Source organism: Oncorhynchus mykiss, chromosome 23 (assembly GCF_013265735.2).
Source record: "Oncorhynchus mykiss isolate Arlee chromosome 23, USDA_OmykA_1.1, whole genome shotgun sequence".
Classification (NCBI taxonomy): domain Eukaryota; kingdom Metazoa; phylum Chordata; class Actinopteri; order Salmoniformes; family Salmonidae; genus Oncorhynchus; species Oncorhynchus mykiss.
The window spans coordinates 39,709,478-39,725,319 of record NC_048587.1 but is presented as its reverse complement, the minus strand read 5'-3'; the positions used below and the strand labels follow the sequence as shown (position 1 = coordinate 39,725,319).

Genomic DNA, 15,842 nt, shown 5'->3' with positions numbered 1-15,842 from the left:
GGGATCAGCCCAGAACTACACGACATGACCTGGTCAATGACCTGAAGAGGGCTGGGACCACAGTCTCAAAGAAAACCATTAGTAACACACTACCCCGTCATGGATTAAAATCCTGCAGCGCACGCAAGGTCCCCCTGCTCAAGCCAGTGCATGTCCAGGCCCGTCTGAAGTTTGCCAAAGACCACCTGGATGATCCACAGGAGGAATGGGAGAAGGTTGTGTGGTCTCATGAGACAAAAATATAGCTTTTTGGTCTAAACTCCACTCGCCGTGTTTGGAGGAAGAAGAAAGATGAGTACAACTCCAAGAACACCATCCCAACCGTGAAGCATGGAGGTCGAAACATCATTCTTTGGGGATGCTTTTCTGCAAAGGGGACAGGACGACTGCACCGTATTGAGGGGAGGATGGATGGGGCCATGTATCGCGAGATCTTGGCCAACAACCTCCTTCCCTCAGTAATAGCATTGAAGATGGGTCGTGGCTGGGTCTTCCAGCATGACAACGACCCGAAACACACAGCCAGGGCAACTAAGGAGTGGCTCCGTAAGAAGCATCTCAAGGTCCTGGAGTGGCCTAGCCAGTCTCCAGACCTGAACCCAATAGAAAATCTTTGGAGGGAGCTGAAAGTCCATATTGCCCAGCGACAGCCCCGAAACCTGAAGGATCTGGAGAAGGTCTGTATGGGGGTGTGGGCCAAAATCCCCGCTGCAGTGTGTGCAAACCTGGTCAAGAACTACAGGAAACGTACGATCTCTGTAATTGCAAACAAAGGTTTCTGTACCAAATATTAAGTTCTGCTTTTCTGATGTATCAAATACTTATGTCATGCAATAAAATGCAAATGAATTACTTAAAAATCATACAATGTGATTTTCTGGATTTTTGTTTTAGATTCCGTCTCTCACAGTTGAAGTGTGATAAAAATGACAGACTTCTACATGCTTTGTAAGTAGGAAAATCGGCAGTGTATCAAATACTTGTTCTCCCCACTGTATGTGTCGAACTGCTTTGCTTTATCTTGGCATGGTCGCAGTTGCAAATGAGAACTTGTTCTCAACTAGCCTACCTGGTTAAATAAAGGTGAAATAAAAATAAATAGAGAGATATAGGCTATGTGATCGTATGCAAATTTAAAAATTATTATGTTTTAGTCTAATATTATATCTGTTTGGGATTCTTGTGGTCAATTTGCAGTTAAAAGATTGTATGTATTATGTTCTGGCCCCCTGACCATCCGCTCAATAAAAAAATTGGTTGATCGCTGGTCTAGACCCCCTGGCAGTCCCTAGGGTTAGGTTTGGGAGAGAACATTAGTTTGTCTTCAGGCTAGTGCTACAGACTAATCACACTAACAGAAAAAAATATCATGAAACGCTAACTGGTCCTACCACTCAAGGTTGTACGTAAACAGTGCAAACACTGAAGTGTGTCCTTTTCCTGTTATCAGAGGAAAAGATGAAAGCATGCCCATTCAGCTGATTGCATTCGCTCCTCCTCATTCTCTTACATAAATCTTTTTGTTCTCCAGACCGGCAGAGAGTTAGTATAGCAAAGAGGGTACTGGTGGGATTTTGTAAACTGCTGCTTTTTAATGAAAATGTAAGTAATTATATATACCTGAGTGGTTTATACCTGACATGGTCCAAAATCAAAGAGGCACCAGATCACTGTATTAAACATTAATCAAATAAACAATTTCTCAGTATATTAACAAATACTTTATTGTCAGATAACATTTTTCATTCACATACATTGATCAAATTTAAAAAGGAAAGCTCATCATTTCCTATAAGTTAGTTGTAAAACCATTTCATGATGGATGGAAGTTTGTGGTTACTACTGAAGTCCTGTTTTCAAGGTCATTCTAGTCTCGATTGTTGTCTGTTGCTGTTTTATTAAACAGCACAATGCACACCCATGATTCTAATCTTACCTCACTTGTCATGCCTCTTAATCTCCCAGTTCAAACAGTATGGTGCAACGACAACTAATTGTGAAGCAAACAGAAGTGCGTCACTCGGTTCTTGGCGTCCCAGGGTGACATTGGAACAGAGAGTGGAGTGACTCAAAACAGCAAGCTAGAGTGAGGGCAGTGAGTGAATCCACATGACATTTTACGTTAGTCATTTATATTTACATTCATCTTAAAGTAGCTGGGTAAGACAACCACATTTCACAGTCGGGCGGCAGGGTAGCCTAGTGGTTAGAGTGTTGGACTAGTAACCGGAAAGTTGTAAGTTCAAACCCCCGAGCTGACAAGGTACAAATCTGTCGTTCTGCCCCTGAACAGGCAGTTAACCCACTGTTCCTAGGCCGTCATTGAAAATAAGAATTTGTTCTTAACTGACTTGCCTAGTTAAATAAAGGTAAAATAAAAAAAAATAGAGCAGCTATCTTCAAAGTCAGTGCTGGGCAAGTACAGATGTTATTAATTATATGATTCATCCCAAATGCTGTTAATTAATGCGACTAATCACATCTTCTAGGCCAGTCGCATCGGACAGAGCACTCTTGGAGAGAACCAGAGTTATTAAACCTGCAGGTAGGAGAGAGACATATCTCCTCAGTCCCCTCATGTCAGAAGATATGAAAGAGGCCCTTTGAGTGAGCTGCATCAGGAGGACCATTAGGTTGAAACGGATGTTGACTAATATATTCTGCTGCCTGTTGAGAGATGTTCATTATGGAAATAGACACACTAGGAGAAGGGGATCCAGTTGACAGGCCTTGGTAATTACACTGAACAAAAACGTAAACGCAACGTTTTCAAAGATTTACAGTGCCTCGCGAAAGTATGAACTTTGCGACCTTTTGCCACATTTCAGGCTTCAAACATAAAGATATAAAAATGTATTTTTTTGTGAAGAATTTGAACTTTGCGACCTTTTGCCACATTTCAGGCTTCAAACATAAAGATATAAAAATGTATTTTTTTGTGAAGAATCAACAACAAGTGGGACACAATCATGAAGTGGAAGGACATTTATTGGATATTTCAAACTTTTTTAACAAATCAAAAACTGAAAAATTGGGCGTGCAAAATTATTCAGCCCCCTTAAGTTAATACTTTGTAGCGCCACCTTTTGCTGCGATTACAGCTGTAAGTCGCTTGGGGTATGTCTCTATCAGTTTTGCACATCGAGAGACTGACATTTTTTCCCATTCCTCCTTGCAAAACAGCTCGAGCTCAGTGAGGTTGGATGGAGAGCATTTGTGAACAGCAGTTTTCAGTTCTTTCCACAGATTCTCGATTGGATTCAGGTCTGGACTTTGACTTGGCCATTCTAACACCTGGATATGTTTATTTTTGAACCATTCCATTGTACATTTTGCTTTATGTTTTGGATCATTGTCTTGTTGGAAGACAAATCTCCGTCCCAGTCTCAGGTCTTTTGCAGACTCCATCAGGTTTTCTTCCAGAATGGTCCTGTATTTGGCTCCATCCATCTTCCCATCAATTTTAACCATCTTCCCTGTCCCTGCCGAAGAAAAGCAGGCCCAAACCATGATGCTGCCACCACCATGTTTGACAGTGGGTACGGTGTGTTCAGGGTGATGAGCTGTGTTGCTTTTACGCCAAACATAACGTTTTGCATTGTTGCCAAAAAGTTCAATTTTGGTTTCATCTGACCAGAGCACCTTCTTCCACATGTTTGGTGTGTCTCCCAGGTGGCTTGTGGCAAACTTTAAACGACACTTTTTATGGATATCTTTAAGAAATGGCTTTCTTCTTGCCACTCTTCCATAAAGGCCAGATTTGTGCAATATACGACTGATTGTTGTCCTATGGACAGAGTCTCCCACCTCAGCTGTAGATCTCTGCAGTTCATCCAGAGTGATCATGGGCCTCTTGGCTGCATCTCTGATCAGTCTTCTCCTTGTATGAGCTGAAAGTTTAGAGGAACGGCCAGGTCTTGGTAGATTTGCAGTGGTCTGATACTCCTTCCATTTCAATATTATCGCTTGCACAGTGCTCCTTGGGATGTTTAAAGCTTGGGAAATATTTTTGTATCCAAATCCGGCTTTAAACTTCTTCACAACAGTATCTCGGACCTGCCTGGTGTGTTCCTTGTTCTTCATGATGCTCTCTGCGCTTTTAACGGACCTCTGAGACTATCACAGTGCAGGTGCATTGATACGGAGACTTGATTACACACAGGTGGATTGTATTTATCATCATTAGTCATTTAGGTCAACATTGGATCATTCAGAGATCCTCACTGAACTTCTGGAGAGAGTTTGCTGCACTGAAAGTAAAGGGGCTGAATAATTTTGCACGCCCAATTCTTCAGTTTTTGATTTGTTAAAAAAGTTTGAAATATCCAATAAATGTCGTTCCACTTCATGATTGTGTCCCACTTGTTGTTGATTCTTCACAAAAAAATACAGTTTTATATCTTTATGTTTGAAGCCTGAAATGTGGCAAAAGGTCGCAAAGTTCAAGGGGACCGAATACTTTCGCAAGGCACTGTAACTGAGTTACAGTTCATATAAGGAAATCAGTCAATTGAAATAAATGCATTAGGCTCTAATCTATGGATTTCACATGAATGGGAATACAGATATGCATTTATTGGTCACAGATACCTAAAAAAAAATGTAGGGGCTTGGATCAGGAAACCAATCAGAATATGGTGTGACCACCACATATCTCCTTTGCATAGAGTTGATCAGGCTGTTGATTGTGACCTGTGGAATGTTGTCCCACTCCTCTTCAATGGCTGTGCGAAGTTGCTGGATATTGGTGGGAACTGGAAGACGCTGTCATACACGCCGATCCAGAGCATCCCAAACATACTCAATGGATGACATGTCTAATGAGTATGCAGGCCACGGAGGTACAGGGACATTTTCATCTTCCAGGAATTGTGTACAGATTCTTGTTTCAGGCTGAAACATGAGGTGATAGCGGCGGATTAATAGCACGACAATGGGCCTCAGGATCTCGTCATGGTATCTCTGTACATTGAAATTGCTATCGATGAAATGCAATTATGTTCGTTGTCCATAGCTTATGCCTGCCCATACCATAACCCCACCACCACCATGGAGAACTCTGTTCACAACGTTGACATCAGAAAACTGCTTGCCCAGACGACACCATACACGTGGTCTGAAGTTGTGAGGCCGGTTAGACGTACTGATAAATTCTCTAAAACGACGTTGGAGGTGGCTTATGGTAGAGAAATGAACATTCAACTGTCTGGCAACAGCTCTGGTGGACATTCCTGCAGTCATCATGTGAATTGTACGTTCCTTCAAAACTTGAGGCATCTGTGACATTGTGTTGTGTGACAAAACTGCACATTTTAGACGGGCCTTTTATTGTTCCCAACACAAGGTGCACCTATGTAATGATAATGCTGTTTACTAGCTGATGATATGCCACGCCTGTCAGGTGGATAGATTATTTTGGCAAAGGAGAAATGCTCACTAACAGGGATGTAAACATTTGTGTGCACAACATTTTAGAGAAATATAAGCTTTTTGTGTGTTTCGAAAATTTCGGAGATCTTTTATTTCAGCTCATGAAACATCTGACCAACACTGTACATGGTTCAGTGTTAAATGCCACAGAATATAGGACACAGGTTGGTAACCTTTTCAGAAGCATGGACTCACGCCGCCAGACAGAGTGCTCCATGGTGGTGGTGGGGTTATGGTATGGGCAGGCATAAGCGACCAGGTAGAACACTGTAAATGGAGGGCAGACAGATAAAAAAATTGATTTGAAAATTGAAATGGCAGATTCAATGTGCACGTTCTCTTAATAACATACTTATCTTCTACAACAATCACATTTGGTAGCACTGTACTATTTTGGGCCTTGGACATACACAGACAAACTGAAGCAACCGAAGAAATCTGAAAAGGATCTCTTCGCAACCAGTGCTTGATGTCCTTGGATGTAAATGAACTGCTCTATGGAAATCAATTGTTAAGTTGCTTGAGTGTATGAGTGAGTAAACCGATCAATTTTTAATCTATACATAGGTCAACTAATACATCCTTTGTTGCTTTACAGTAGCCATATCAACACCGCCACAGATTAGATGAAGATACCTCTTTTAGAATACATACACCATCAGACAAACATGACAAATGTGATGACTCCACCCAAACCCAACTGAGGGAAAAACACTGGCAGCTGCAACACCAGAAGCACCATAGTGTTATCATGAAATATGGTCCACTTCTGAGATAGGAAATATCACTTATTCATTTATATATATATAATTTACATTATTTTTCAAGACTTGTCAGTAGTATGACACACACTGAATACTAATGTTAATATGTTAGACATCATTCTAAATGCTTTATGTCCTCTGAACTCCCATCAGTGGTGGTGGGGATGAGGATCCTCCTGACAGTTATGATGAAGCAGAGTGGAATAGTGTTGGCTGAAATATATAGCCCACTCCACTACTTACTAAGGGGGGGGGGGATTGTGTTGGTTGCGTTAGCTTGTGGGGGGGAGGGGGAAACAAGAGGAGCCCATTCCCCACTTTAAGAACCACTAAACTCTCCACTGGGCACATTTGAGTTGTCAACTAACCTTGATTAAATGTGAAATCAACAACAATTCACAATTTCATTGAATTTAGGTTAACAAAATTGGGTGAAAAACATACAATTCCCTTACGCTGATGACTTTTTAAAAAATCTATCAGTTTACCACGTTGAATCAACATCATCAAATATATTTGTTTGTTAAAATGGCATGGAAACAACATTGATTCAACCAGTTTTTGCCCAGTGGGTCTCTATTAGTAATCTGGATGACACAGAGGCTGTATATGTATGAGTAAGTGTGTCATCCTTGCAGGATACCTCCTTGATTGGGGTGTAAACAACAACAAAATATATTGTTTTTTGTGTCACAGCAAAGGTTGGTTCTGTCCTGGGGGCACAGAGCACTATTTCTGAAATGAGCATCCAATTCCCAAGGAGTATCTCTTAAATGTGACAGCACAAAGATAGCTGAAGGGCCCAATTATTCCTCTGGATAGGTTTTTAGCTGTAGGCCAATTTTAGTGGCCAAAACTTACCTGATTAGAATATAACCTCCTCAGATGCCCATTGTACAAAATCCAAAAGCTGAGGAATAATTTTTTGTATGTGAGAAATGTTGAATGTTTTGCTCTTAAAATTGCAGTGTTGACGGCAGGGCCAAAGAATGAAAGGGTATAACACATTTGTACAAAGATTGCATTTCAGTTAAGGTTAGCATAAGTGTATCAAATCCCTTTTCGTAAATTACTTAACATACAGTGCCTTCGGAAAGTATTGTGACCTCTTGACTTTTTCCACATTTTCTTACATTACAGCCTTATTCTAAAATGGATTGTTTTTTCCCCTCATCAAGCTACACACAATACCTCATAATGACAAAGCAATAGGTTTTTTAGAAATGTTTTCTAATTTATTACAAATAAAAAACTGAAATATTACATTTACATAGGTATTCAGACCATTTACTCAGTACTTTGTTGAAGCACCTTTGGCAGGGATTACAGAATCAACGCCACTTGAGCATGACACTACAAGCTTGGCACACCTGTATTTGGGGAGTTGATCCCATTCTTATCTGTAGATCCTCTCAAGCTATGTCAGGTCGGATGGGGAGCGTTGTGCACAGCTATTTTCAGGTCTCTCCAGATATGTTTGATTGGGTTCAAGTCTGGGATCTGGCAGGGCCACTCAAGGAGAGACTTGCCTGAAGCCACTCCTGCGTTGTCTTGGCTGTGTGCTTAGGGTCATTGTCATGTTGGAAGGTAAACCTTCACCCCAGTCTGAGGTACTGAACGCTCTGGAGCAGGTTTTCATCAGGGATCTCTCTGTACTTTGCTCCAATCCTGACTAGTCTCCCAGTCCCTGCCGCTGAAAAACATCCCCTCAGCATGATGCTGCCACCACCATGCTTCAACGTAGGGATGGTGCCAGGTTTCCTCCAGACATTACACTTGGCATTCAGGCCAAAGAGCTCAATCTTGGTTTCATCAGACCAGAGAATTTGGTTTCTCATGGTCTGAGAGTCATTAGGTGCCTTTTGGCAAACTCCAAGCAGGCTGTCATGTGCCATTTACTGAGGAGCGGCTTCCGTCTCGCCACTCTACCATAAAGGCCTGATTGGTGGAGTGCTGTAGAGATGGTTGTCCTTCTGGAAGGTTCTCCCATCTCCACAGAGGAACTCTAGAGCTCTGTCAGAGTGACCATCTGGTTCTTGGTCACCTCCCTGACCAAGGCCCTTCTCCGCTGATTGCCCAGTGTGGCCGGCTCTAGGAAGAGCCTTGGTGGTTCCAAACTTCTTCCATTGAAGAATGATGGAGGCCACTGTGTTCTTGGGGACCTTCAATACTGCAGAAATGTTTTGGTACCCTTCCCCAGATCTGTGCCTCGACACAATCCTGTCTCGGAGCTCTACGGATAATTCCTTCGACCTCATGCTTTGGTTTTTGCTCTGACATGAACTGTCAACTGTGGGACATGATTCCATGTGTTATTTCATAGTTTTGATGTCTTCACTATTATTCTAGAATGTAGAAAAGAGTAAAAATAAAGAAAACCCTTGAATGAGTAGGTGTGTCTAAACGTTTGACTGGTAGTGTATATAAATAAGGTATATCTGGTTCATTTTATTTGCTAAAAACAAATAAAAAATGTTTAATTTCGTCATGATGGGGTATTGTGTGTAGATTGCTGAGGAAAATGTTTTACTTAAAAAGTTGTAGAATAAGTAACATAACAAAATATGGAAAAAGTCAAGGGGTCTGAATACTTTCTGAAGGCATTGTAAATATCAAGTGAAATGATACTGTTGTTAAGGAGTCAAGTGCTGAATAGTGCCTATAAAAGTACTTTGCAGGTATCCTTCATGCATCATGTAGATGTTCTTATTCATACTTAGTGCTCCAGTGGGAAAATAGCCTTAACTGTACATAGCATTTTACCCCCAATGTTAAATGTAAGTGAAGGGTTAAAGCAAAGTGAAAAGGCAAGTGAGAGAGAGTGAGGGCACTGGAAATTCAAAACAAGCAGACATGCTTTGATTTAGTGAGAGAGGGACACTGCAAGAATGTCAACACCTATAAAAAGGACAATGGTAACATGACGTCAGCTCAGTCCACAGGGTATACAGTGGGGAGAACGTATTTAATAACCTGCAAAATCGGCAGTGTTTCCTACTTACAAAGCATGTGGAGGTCTGTAATTTCTATCATAGGTACACTTCAACTGTGAGAGACGGAATCTAAAACAAAAATCCAGAAAATCACATTGTATGATTTTTAAGTAATTAATTTGCATTTTATTGCATGACATAAGTATTTGATACATCAGAAAAGCAGAACTTAATATTTGGTACAGAAACCTTTTTTTGCAATCATACATTTCCTTATAGATGCCAACGAGAGCATAAAGGTCGCAGTGGTGGGTAGTATATGGGGCTTTGGAGGTAAAATGGATAGCACTGTGATAGATTATTCAGTTTTCTGAGTAGAGTGTTGGGGGCTATTTTGTAAATGGATCGGTAGGATAGACAGTTTTACGAAGGTATGTTTAGCAGCATGAGTGAAGGAGGCTTTGTTGCGAAATAGAAAGCCGAGTCTTGTTTTAATTTTCGATTGGAGATGCTTAATGTGAGTCTGGAAGGAAAGTTTACAGTCTTACCAGACACCTAGGTATTTGTAGTTGTCCACATATTCTAGATCAGAACTGTCCAGAGTAGTGATGCTAGTCGGGCGGGAGGGTGCGGAAAACATTTGGTTGAAGAACACACACTTAGTTTTACTAGCATTTAAGAGCAGTTGGAGGCCACAGCAGGAGGGTTGTATTCCGTTGAAGCTCGTTTGGAGGTTTGTTAGCAGTGTCCAAAGAAGGGCCAGAAGTTTACAGAATGGTGTCATCTGCGTAGAGGTGGATCAGAGAATCACCAGCAGCAAGAGCGACAGTTCTATTTTTGTTTCATCAGACCAGAGGACGTTTCTTCAAAAAAGTATGCTCTTTGTCCCCATGTGCAGTTGCAAACCATAGTCTGGCTTTTGGATGGTGGGTTTAGAGCAGTGGCTTCTTCCTTGCTGAGCCGGCCTTTCAGGTTGTCTTGTCTATGTCTTGTTTTACTGTGGATATAGATACTTTTGTACCCGTTTCCTCCAGCATCTTCACAAGGGCCTTTGCTGTTGTTCTGGGATCGATTTGCACTTTTCGCACCAAAGTACATTCATCTCTAGGAGACAGAACGAGTCTCCATACTGAGCGGTATGACGGCTGTGGTCCCATGGTGTTCATACTTACGTACTATTGTTTGTACAGATGAATGTGGCACCTTCAGGCATTTGGAAATTGCTCCCAAGGATGAACCAGACTTGTGGAGGTCTACATTTTTTTTTTCCTGAGGTCTGATTTATTTTGATTTTCCCATGATATGAAGCAAATAGTTTGAAGGTAGGCCTTGAAATACATCCACAGGTACACCTCCAATTGACTCAAATGATGTCAATAAGCCTATCAGAAGCTTCTAAAGCCATGACATCATTTTCTGAAATTTTCCAAGTGGTTTAATTTCACAGTCAACTTAGTGTACGTAAACTTCTAACCCACTGGAATTGTGAATTTTAAGTGAAATAATCTTTCTGTAAACAATTGTTGGAAAAATTACTTGTATCATGCTCAAAGTCCTAACTGACTTGACAAAACTATAAATTTGTAACAAGAAATTTGTGGAGTGGTTGAAAAACGAGTTTTAATGACTCCAACCTAAGTGTATGTAAACTTCCGACATCAACTGTATAGATCTCTGGCGAAAAATGTCAGTATTTTCTCTTAAGGAAAACCAAAGGCATCATGGAAAAAAATATGTTGGCTAGTAGACTAATATGGGTTTTGTATTAGAAAGGTGTTTGAAAAGGTTGAAGAACTTAAAGTATATTCATGATGACTAATGGGTTTGTAATGGGACAGAGAGAAAGCTGAAGAATAACAATTACACAAATGGGGTATTTTGGGTGAACTAGGCTCCATGAAAGAGTAAAATATTTACATCGTCACAGCCGGACACCCTCTGCATGCACATAAAAACCAGCAGGACAGGAAGAGCAACTACACTACAAAGGCTGCATAACATGACTGCAAACATGATTTATTCATTCACCAGATCACTCACTATATAAAATGTTCAAAAGTATTAGTGAGCTCACACACATTTAAAAAAAACAAAAAACAGCATATAGTACAAATAGTTTCATTTTGAAAAAGAAGACCAAAAGATTGACAAAAGACAGCACCTTAAAAGTTGGTCAAATAAATAACCAGTAGATTTGACTTTAATTAATTTGATGTATTTTGAGTTGAAATGAGTTTGAAGATACGATTTTTTTTAAAGTTAGCCTTTCTATTGTGTGTGGGTGGATTTAAATATCGTTCTGTCTCAGGAGAACAACATCATTTAGTCCATTGCCATGGACACAGGCTGCTGATGGAACTTCTGGTCGGAATAAGTATGTTAGCCGTTAAAGCTAGGCATGCAATCCCATACGATAACATGCTTTTAACAGTGATAACAATCATTGGCAGGAAGACCATTCACAGAATGCTGTTCTGGGAAGAGTATGAGTAATCATGAGAGCATAAGCACTCATTCATCTTGAACACAGCTTGACAGAGGGTCACTAGCATTACTAGCAGATCCCTCAACACTCACATATTGGAGGTAAATATCACTGACTGAGCAAAGTCATACATGTAGATTTCAAACCATTACACAGTACAACATCCTAATAACATGTGGGCAACTGACCATGTGCATGTTATACATGATTAACAACTTTGGTATTCCTAGCTCCTCAAATCAAGCCACATTGAGTGACTGACTAAAAACTTACTAAATTACATTTGTACTCACAAAACCATTAATGTGTTGAACCCATGACATTGCCAATGATTCTGAAAATAAACAATTGGATTAAGGTAAGATAACCTCCATAAACTTCCCCATAGAAAATATATCCCTTTGAAAAGCTAAAAATATACTTTACAGGACTGGATAGAGCTACAATCTCCATAAATTAAAATTCAAAAGCGTTCAATGTTTTGCTGTGAATTAATAAAAAATAAATTTCACCAATGAGAAAAAAAGGCTATTCATAAAAGGCCATACACATGTCATACCTTTCCATCATACTAAAACCTTCATAATTTAACCCCTGAAAAAAAATGAATCCCTGAATTAAACCAATTAAAAAGCATCTGAACAGCGTCGTAAAATCGGAGCTGATAGCTCCAGTATGTTGGAAGGCTGAGGCAGGCAGTGCATGGCTGTATTCTCTCTCGGAGCTCGCACAGGCACAGCAGTGTTTTAGGCTTATTAGATAAAAAGGAGGCACGCTCAGTCGATCTCTGGCATGCAAATGCAACATTTGGCCATTCTACCCTGCTTCTTGGTTGCCCTGAAGCCACCCCTGTCCACTGTGTCCAGCAGTCCATCCTGGTAGTGACCAAACTCAGCAATGGCATCCTCCACCCGCGTGATGTAGAGCCAGCTAACGATCACGCCGAAGAACTGCAAACACAAGGAGATTCAGTGTTATGGATGGGACATATGGTCTTAAACTATGGGCTTAGTGGCAACTAGTTCAATGTATTGTAAGCAGATTGCATATTGGGGCACTTTGTATCTGCAGTCAATTACTGACCACTGCCTTTTTTCTAAGGGGGGGGGGGGGGGGGCTTTCAATAAATAATGTCACGTCATTACATTCTGTCCTTGATATAAAACACTTTTCCAAAACATAAAAAAAAAAGTCTGAAGCATGCCTTCTCAACCAACAGCACAAACCTGAAACAGACAAGAACTGCAATTGAATGAACAGGAAGCCGTAACTTTAGCTGATTCTAAAGCTCAAGCTATGTGCTCTTACCGTCAAAAGCCCTAAAAACAATTTAGCAAATCACACTGCAGAGAATTTAATTTTACTTTTGTCAAGCAGCAATGTGCAAAAAGCATGAAATAATCCATACAGTACATCTGCATCATCTTGAGGTAAAAATCTCTGGTTAAGAATGCATGAAACAATGACTTTCTAAAAAAAGTATCCTTGTGGGTATATGGCATGTTAAAAGTATCCTTGTGGGTATATGGCATGTTAAAAGTATTCAAGTGCTGTAGACGGCAAGTCAAGTCAGCTATGAAGGGGCATTTTAGTTCCATAACTCGTTGACTGAGTGGTCTGAAACTCAGACAACAGTCTACTCCAAAGTCACTGAACTGATGGCTAATCAAATCTAAGACTTAAATCAAATCAAAGAACTACTGACCACTTCTTCTACCTTGTCTCGATGGCCTGTTTCAAATGAAAGTCGGCCTCATTTTGTTAGACAGAGTCAGGAGTTAGACAAGCTACGTGGGAGGTTTCTTCAAATAACTAGATTTCACATCGAATGATTAATCTAAACAACAAATAAGCATTAATACCCTCAAATCAATAACCCATGGGAGAACCTTTGTGACCCATGTCCTTTCTACAACTCACCTTTGCCTTCACATAGCTTCAGGTGAGAGATCAATACAGAGGGATCAAGAAATCAATAGAGAGGGAGTAGACAATGGTCTAAATTATATATAAAAAATGCCAGTCAGACGACAATCCTTTTGTTCTACTTTACAGCCACATACTATGAAACACAGAAGCACAAAATCTGTCGAAGTCAATACCCTCCAAGTTGTGTTCCCTCCAATGCTCCATATTATTGGACAAATTGGGCACCACAAACAGTACATTGAGTGTACAAAAAAAAATTAGGAACACCTGCTCTTTCCATGACAGACTGACCAAGTGACTCCAAGTAAAAGCCATGATCCCTTATTGAGGTCACCTGTTAAATCCACTTCAAATCAGAGGAGACAGGTTAAAGAAGGATTTTTAAGCTTTGAGACAAATGGGACTTGGATTGTGTATATGTACCATTCAGAGGGTGAATGGGAAAGACAAAATATTTAAGTTCCTTTGAACGGGGTATGGTAGTAGGTGCCAGGCGCACCGGTTTGAGTGTCAAGAACTGCAATGCTGCTGGGTTTTTCATGCTCAACAGTTTCCCATGTGTATCAAGAATGGTCCACCAACCAAAGGACATCCAGCCATCTTGACACAACTGTCGGAAGCATTGGAGTTAACATGGGCGAGCATCCCTATGGAACGCTTTCGACACCTTGTAGAGCCCATGCCTGGACGAATTCAGGCTGTTCTGAGGGCAAAAGGGGGTGCAACTCAATATTAGGAAGGTGTTCCTCATGTTTTGTACACAGTGTATATAGAATAAATAAAGAATAAAAGCAAAGAGAAGATAATTAAAAGGAAAGTCCTACTTTCTGAATATATAATTGTAAAACATCATCTAATTTGGCAAGGTATGTAATCAGTAGTCAAGAGGTGGACAAATTATTGAAGGGTAGGTGATTCGTCTGTGTGTCTGTCAAACTATTATGGGAGAAAAATCTATTGACTTGGTAATTTTGTGTGGTGTGACTATGTCAAAATAGCCTAGAATTACAATCTTTTGATTGAAAGGGGTCTTGAAAAGTCTTCAAAATCTTGCTAGATAAACTTATGTTATTTGTATTCATTGTTTTCAGAGAAACAGATTGCATTTGGACACAGAGTTAACATGTGACATCATTGGCCCTTCACAGTAGACTACAGTCGGTCTACAACATTCAAAGAACATGTTCAGTCTTATAAGCATAACTTTTTTTCTAGAAGATACAAGTGATAATAATGTTTATAATTGAACATAGCTAATTAACAGGAAATGATATGGAGCATGTAATGAACCAAGGCTCCTGGGACCGTTATGGAACACCTTCACCAACTGCAAAAAAAAAAAACTTTCCGGATTTATAGTACCTAATTAATCCCAGCTATGGTAGAGGAGCATGGACGTTACAAACAACAAAGTCCTTTAGGTTCCTTTACTCAAGGTCACACTTCAACAGAGAGGCTTCAACAGTGAACCTACATGGACAACACAATACATTTCCTCAATGTGTTCAGCCCAAGTCCGTTATTGAGAGGGTTCTTGCTTATGTCCTCCAACCTCCCTTACTCCAAAATGGCCTCATGATTAGTTATCAGCTGTAAGTAATGCACTAATCTAGAATCACTGCTGTGCAAATACTGCTCTGTCTTGGCCCATCTATAGCAGAACCAGGCAAACAACATATATCAAAGTGCTGTCTCCATAGGGAAAGTCTGCAAATGGGGTGATGTGTCACATAAACCAAAATGCCTCATCTTTGCAGTGGAGAAGAATTTATAACTGGGAGGCCCATAAAGCATGCCAAACACACTCATATTCTGAATGGATCTACAGTACCAGTCAAAAGTTTGGACACACCTACTAATTCAAGGGTTTATATTTATTTTTCATAATTCCATACGTGTCGTTTTGGTGTCTTCACTATTATTCTTCAATGTAGAAAACAGTAAAAATAAAAGAAAAACCCTGGAATGAGTAGGTGTGTCCAAACTTTAGACTGGTACTGTAGGTCCCGGATTCAATCCGGTCGCTCTTTGGTCGGCTATGCACCTTTTAAAGGGCAATGTTTTCCACGTTTGTGGAGACCCCATTCATGGGGACATGGGCCTAGACATTTCATGGTGCTCTTGTGTACCTGTAAGTTTGTGTTGCATATAAACAACATAAACCCTTCTAAAAGGCAGCAGATGGGGACTTGGCTCACAGTAATGCAATTTACAATAACATTACTCATACCCTAAAAATGGATTTTGATTTTCCTACTGCAGATTGATAGTGGATTAAAGTTCCAGTTGACATATTGTGGT

At 40.3% G+C, this 15,842-nt stretch overlaps 1 protein-coding gene across 2 annotated transcripts in view; it reads right to left on the bottom strand.

Moving 5' to 3' along the window:
- Window positions 1–11,122: 11,122 nt before the first annotated feature.
- tspan15 (tetraspanin 15) overlaps window positions 11,123–15,842 on the bottom strand; it is a 45,040-nt gene continuing 40,320 nt past the window's right edge. The window contains exon 8 of one of the 2 annotated variants that reach the window (XM_021580984.2): window positions 11,123–12,562. In XM_021580984.2, coding sequence (XP_021436659.2) covers window positions 12,389–12,562 — 174 coding nt within the window. In that variant the 3' untranslated portion in view covers window positions 11,123–12,388. The remainder of the gene's footprint in view (window positions 12,563–15,842) is intronic. The other variant, XM_021580985.2, reaches the window with a different exon arrangement.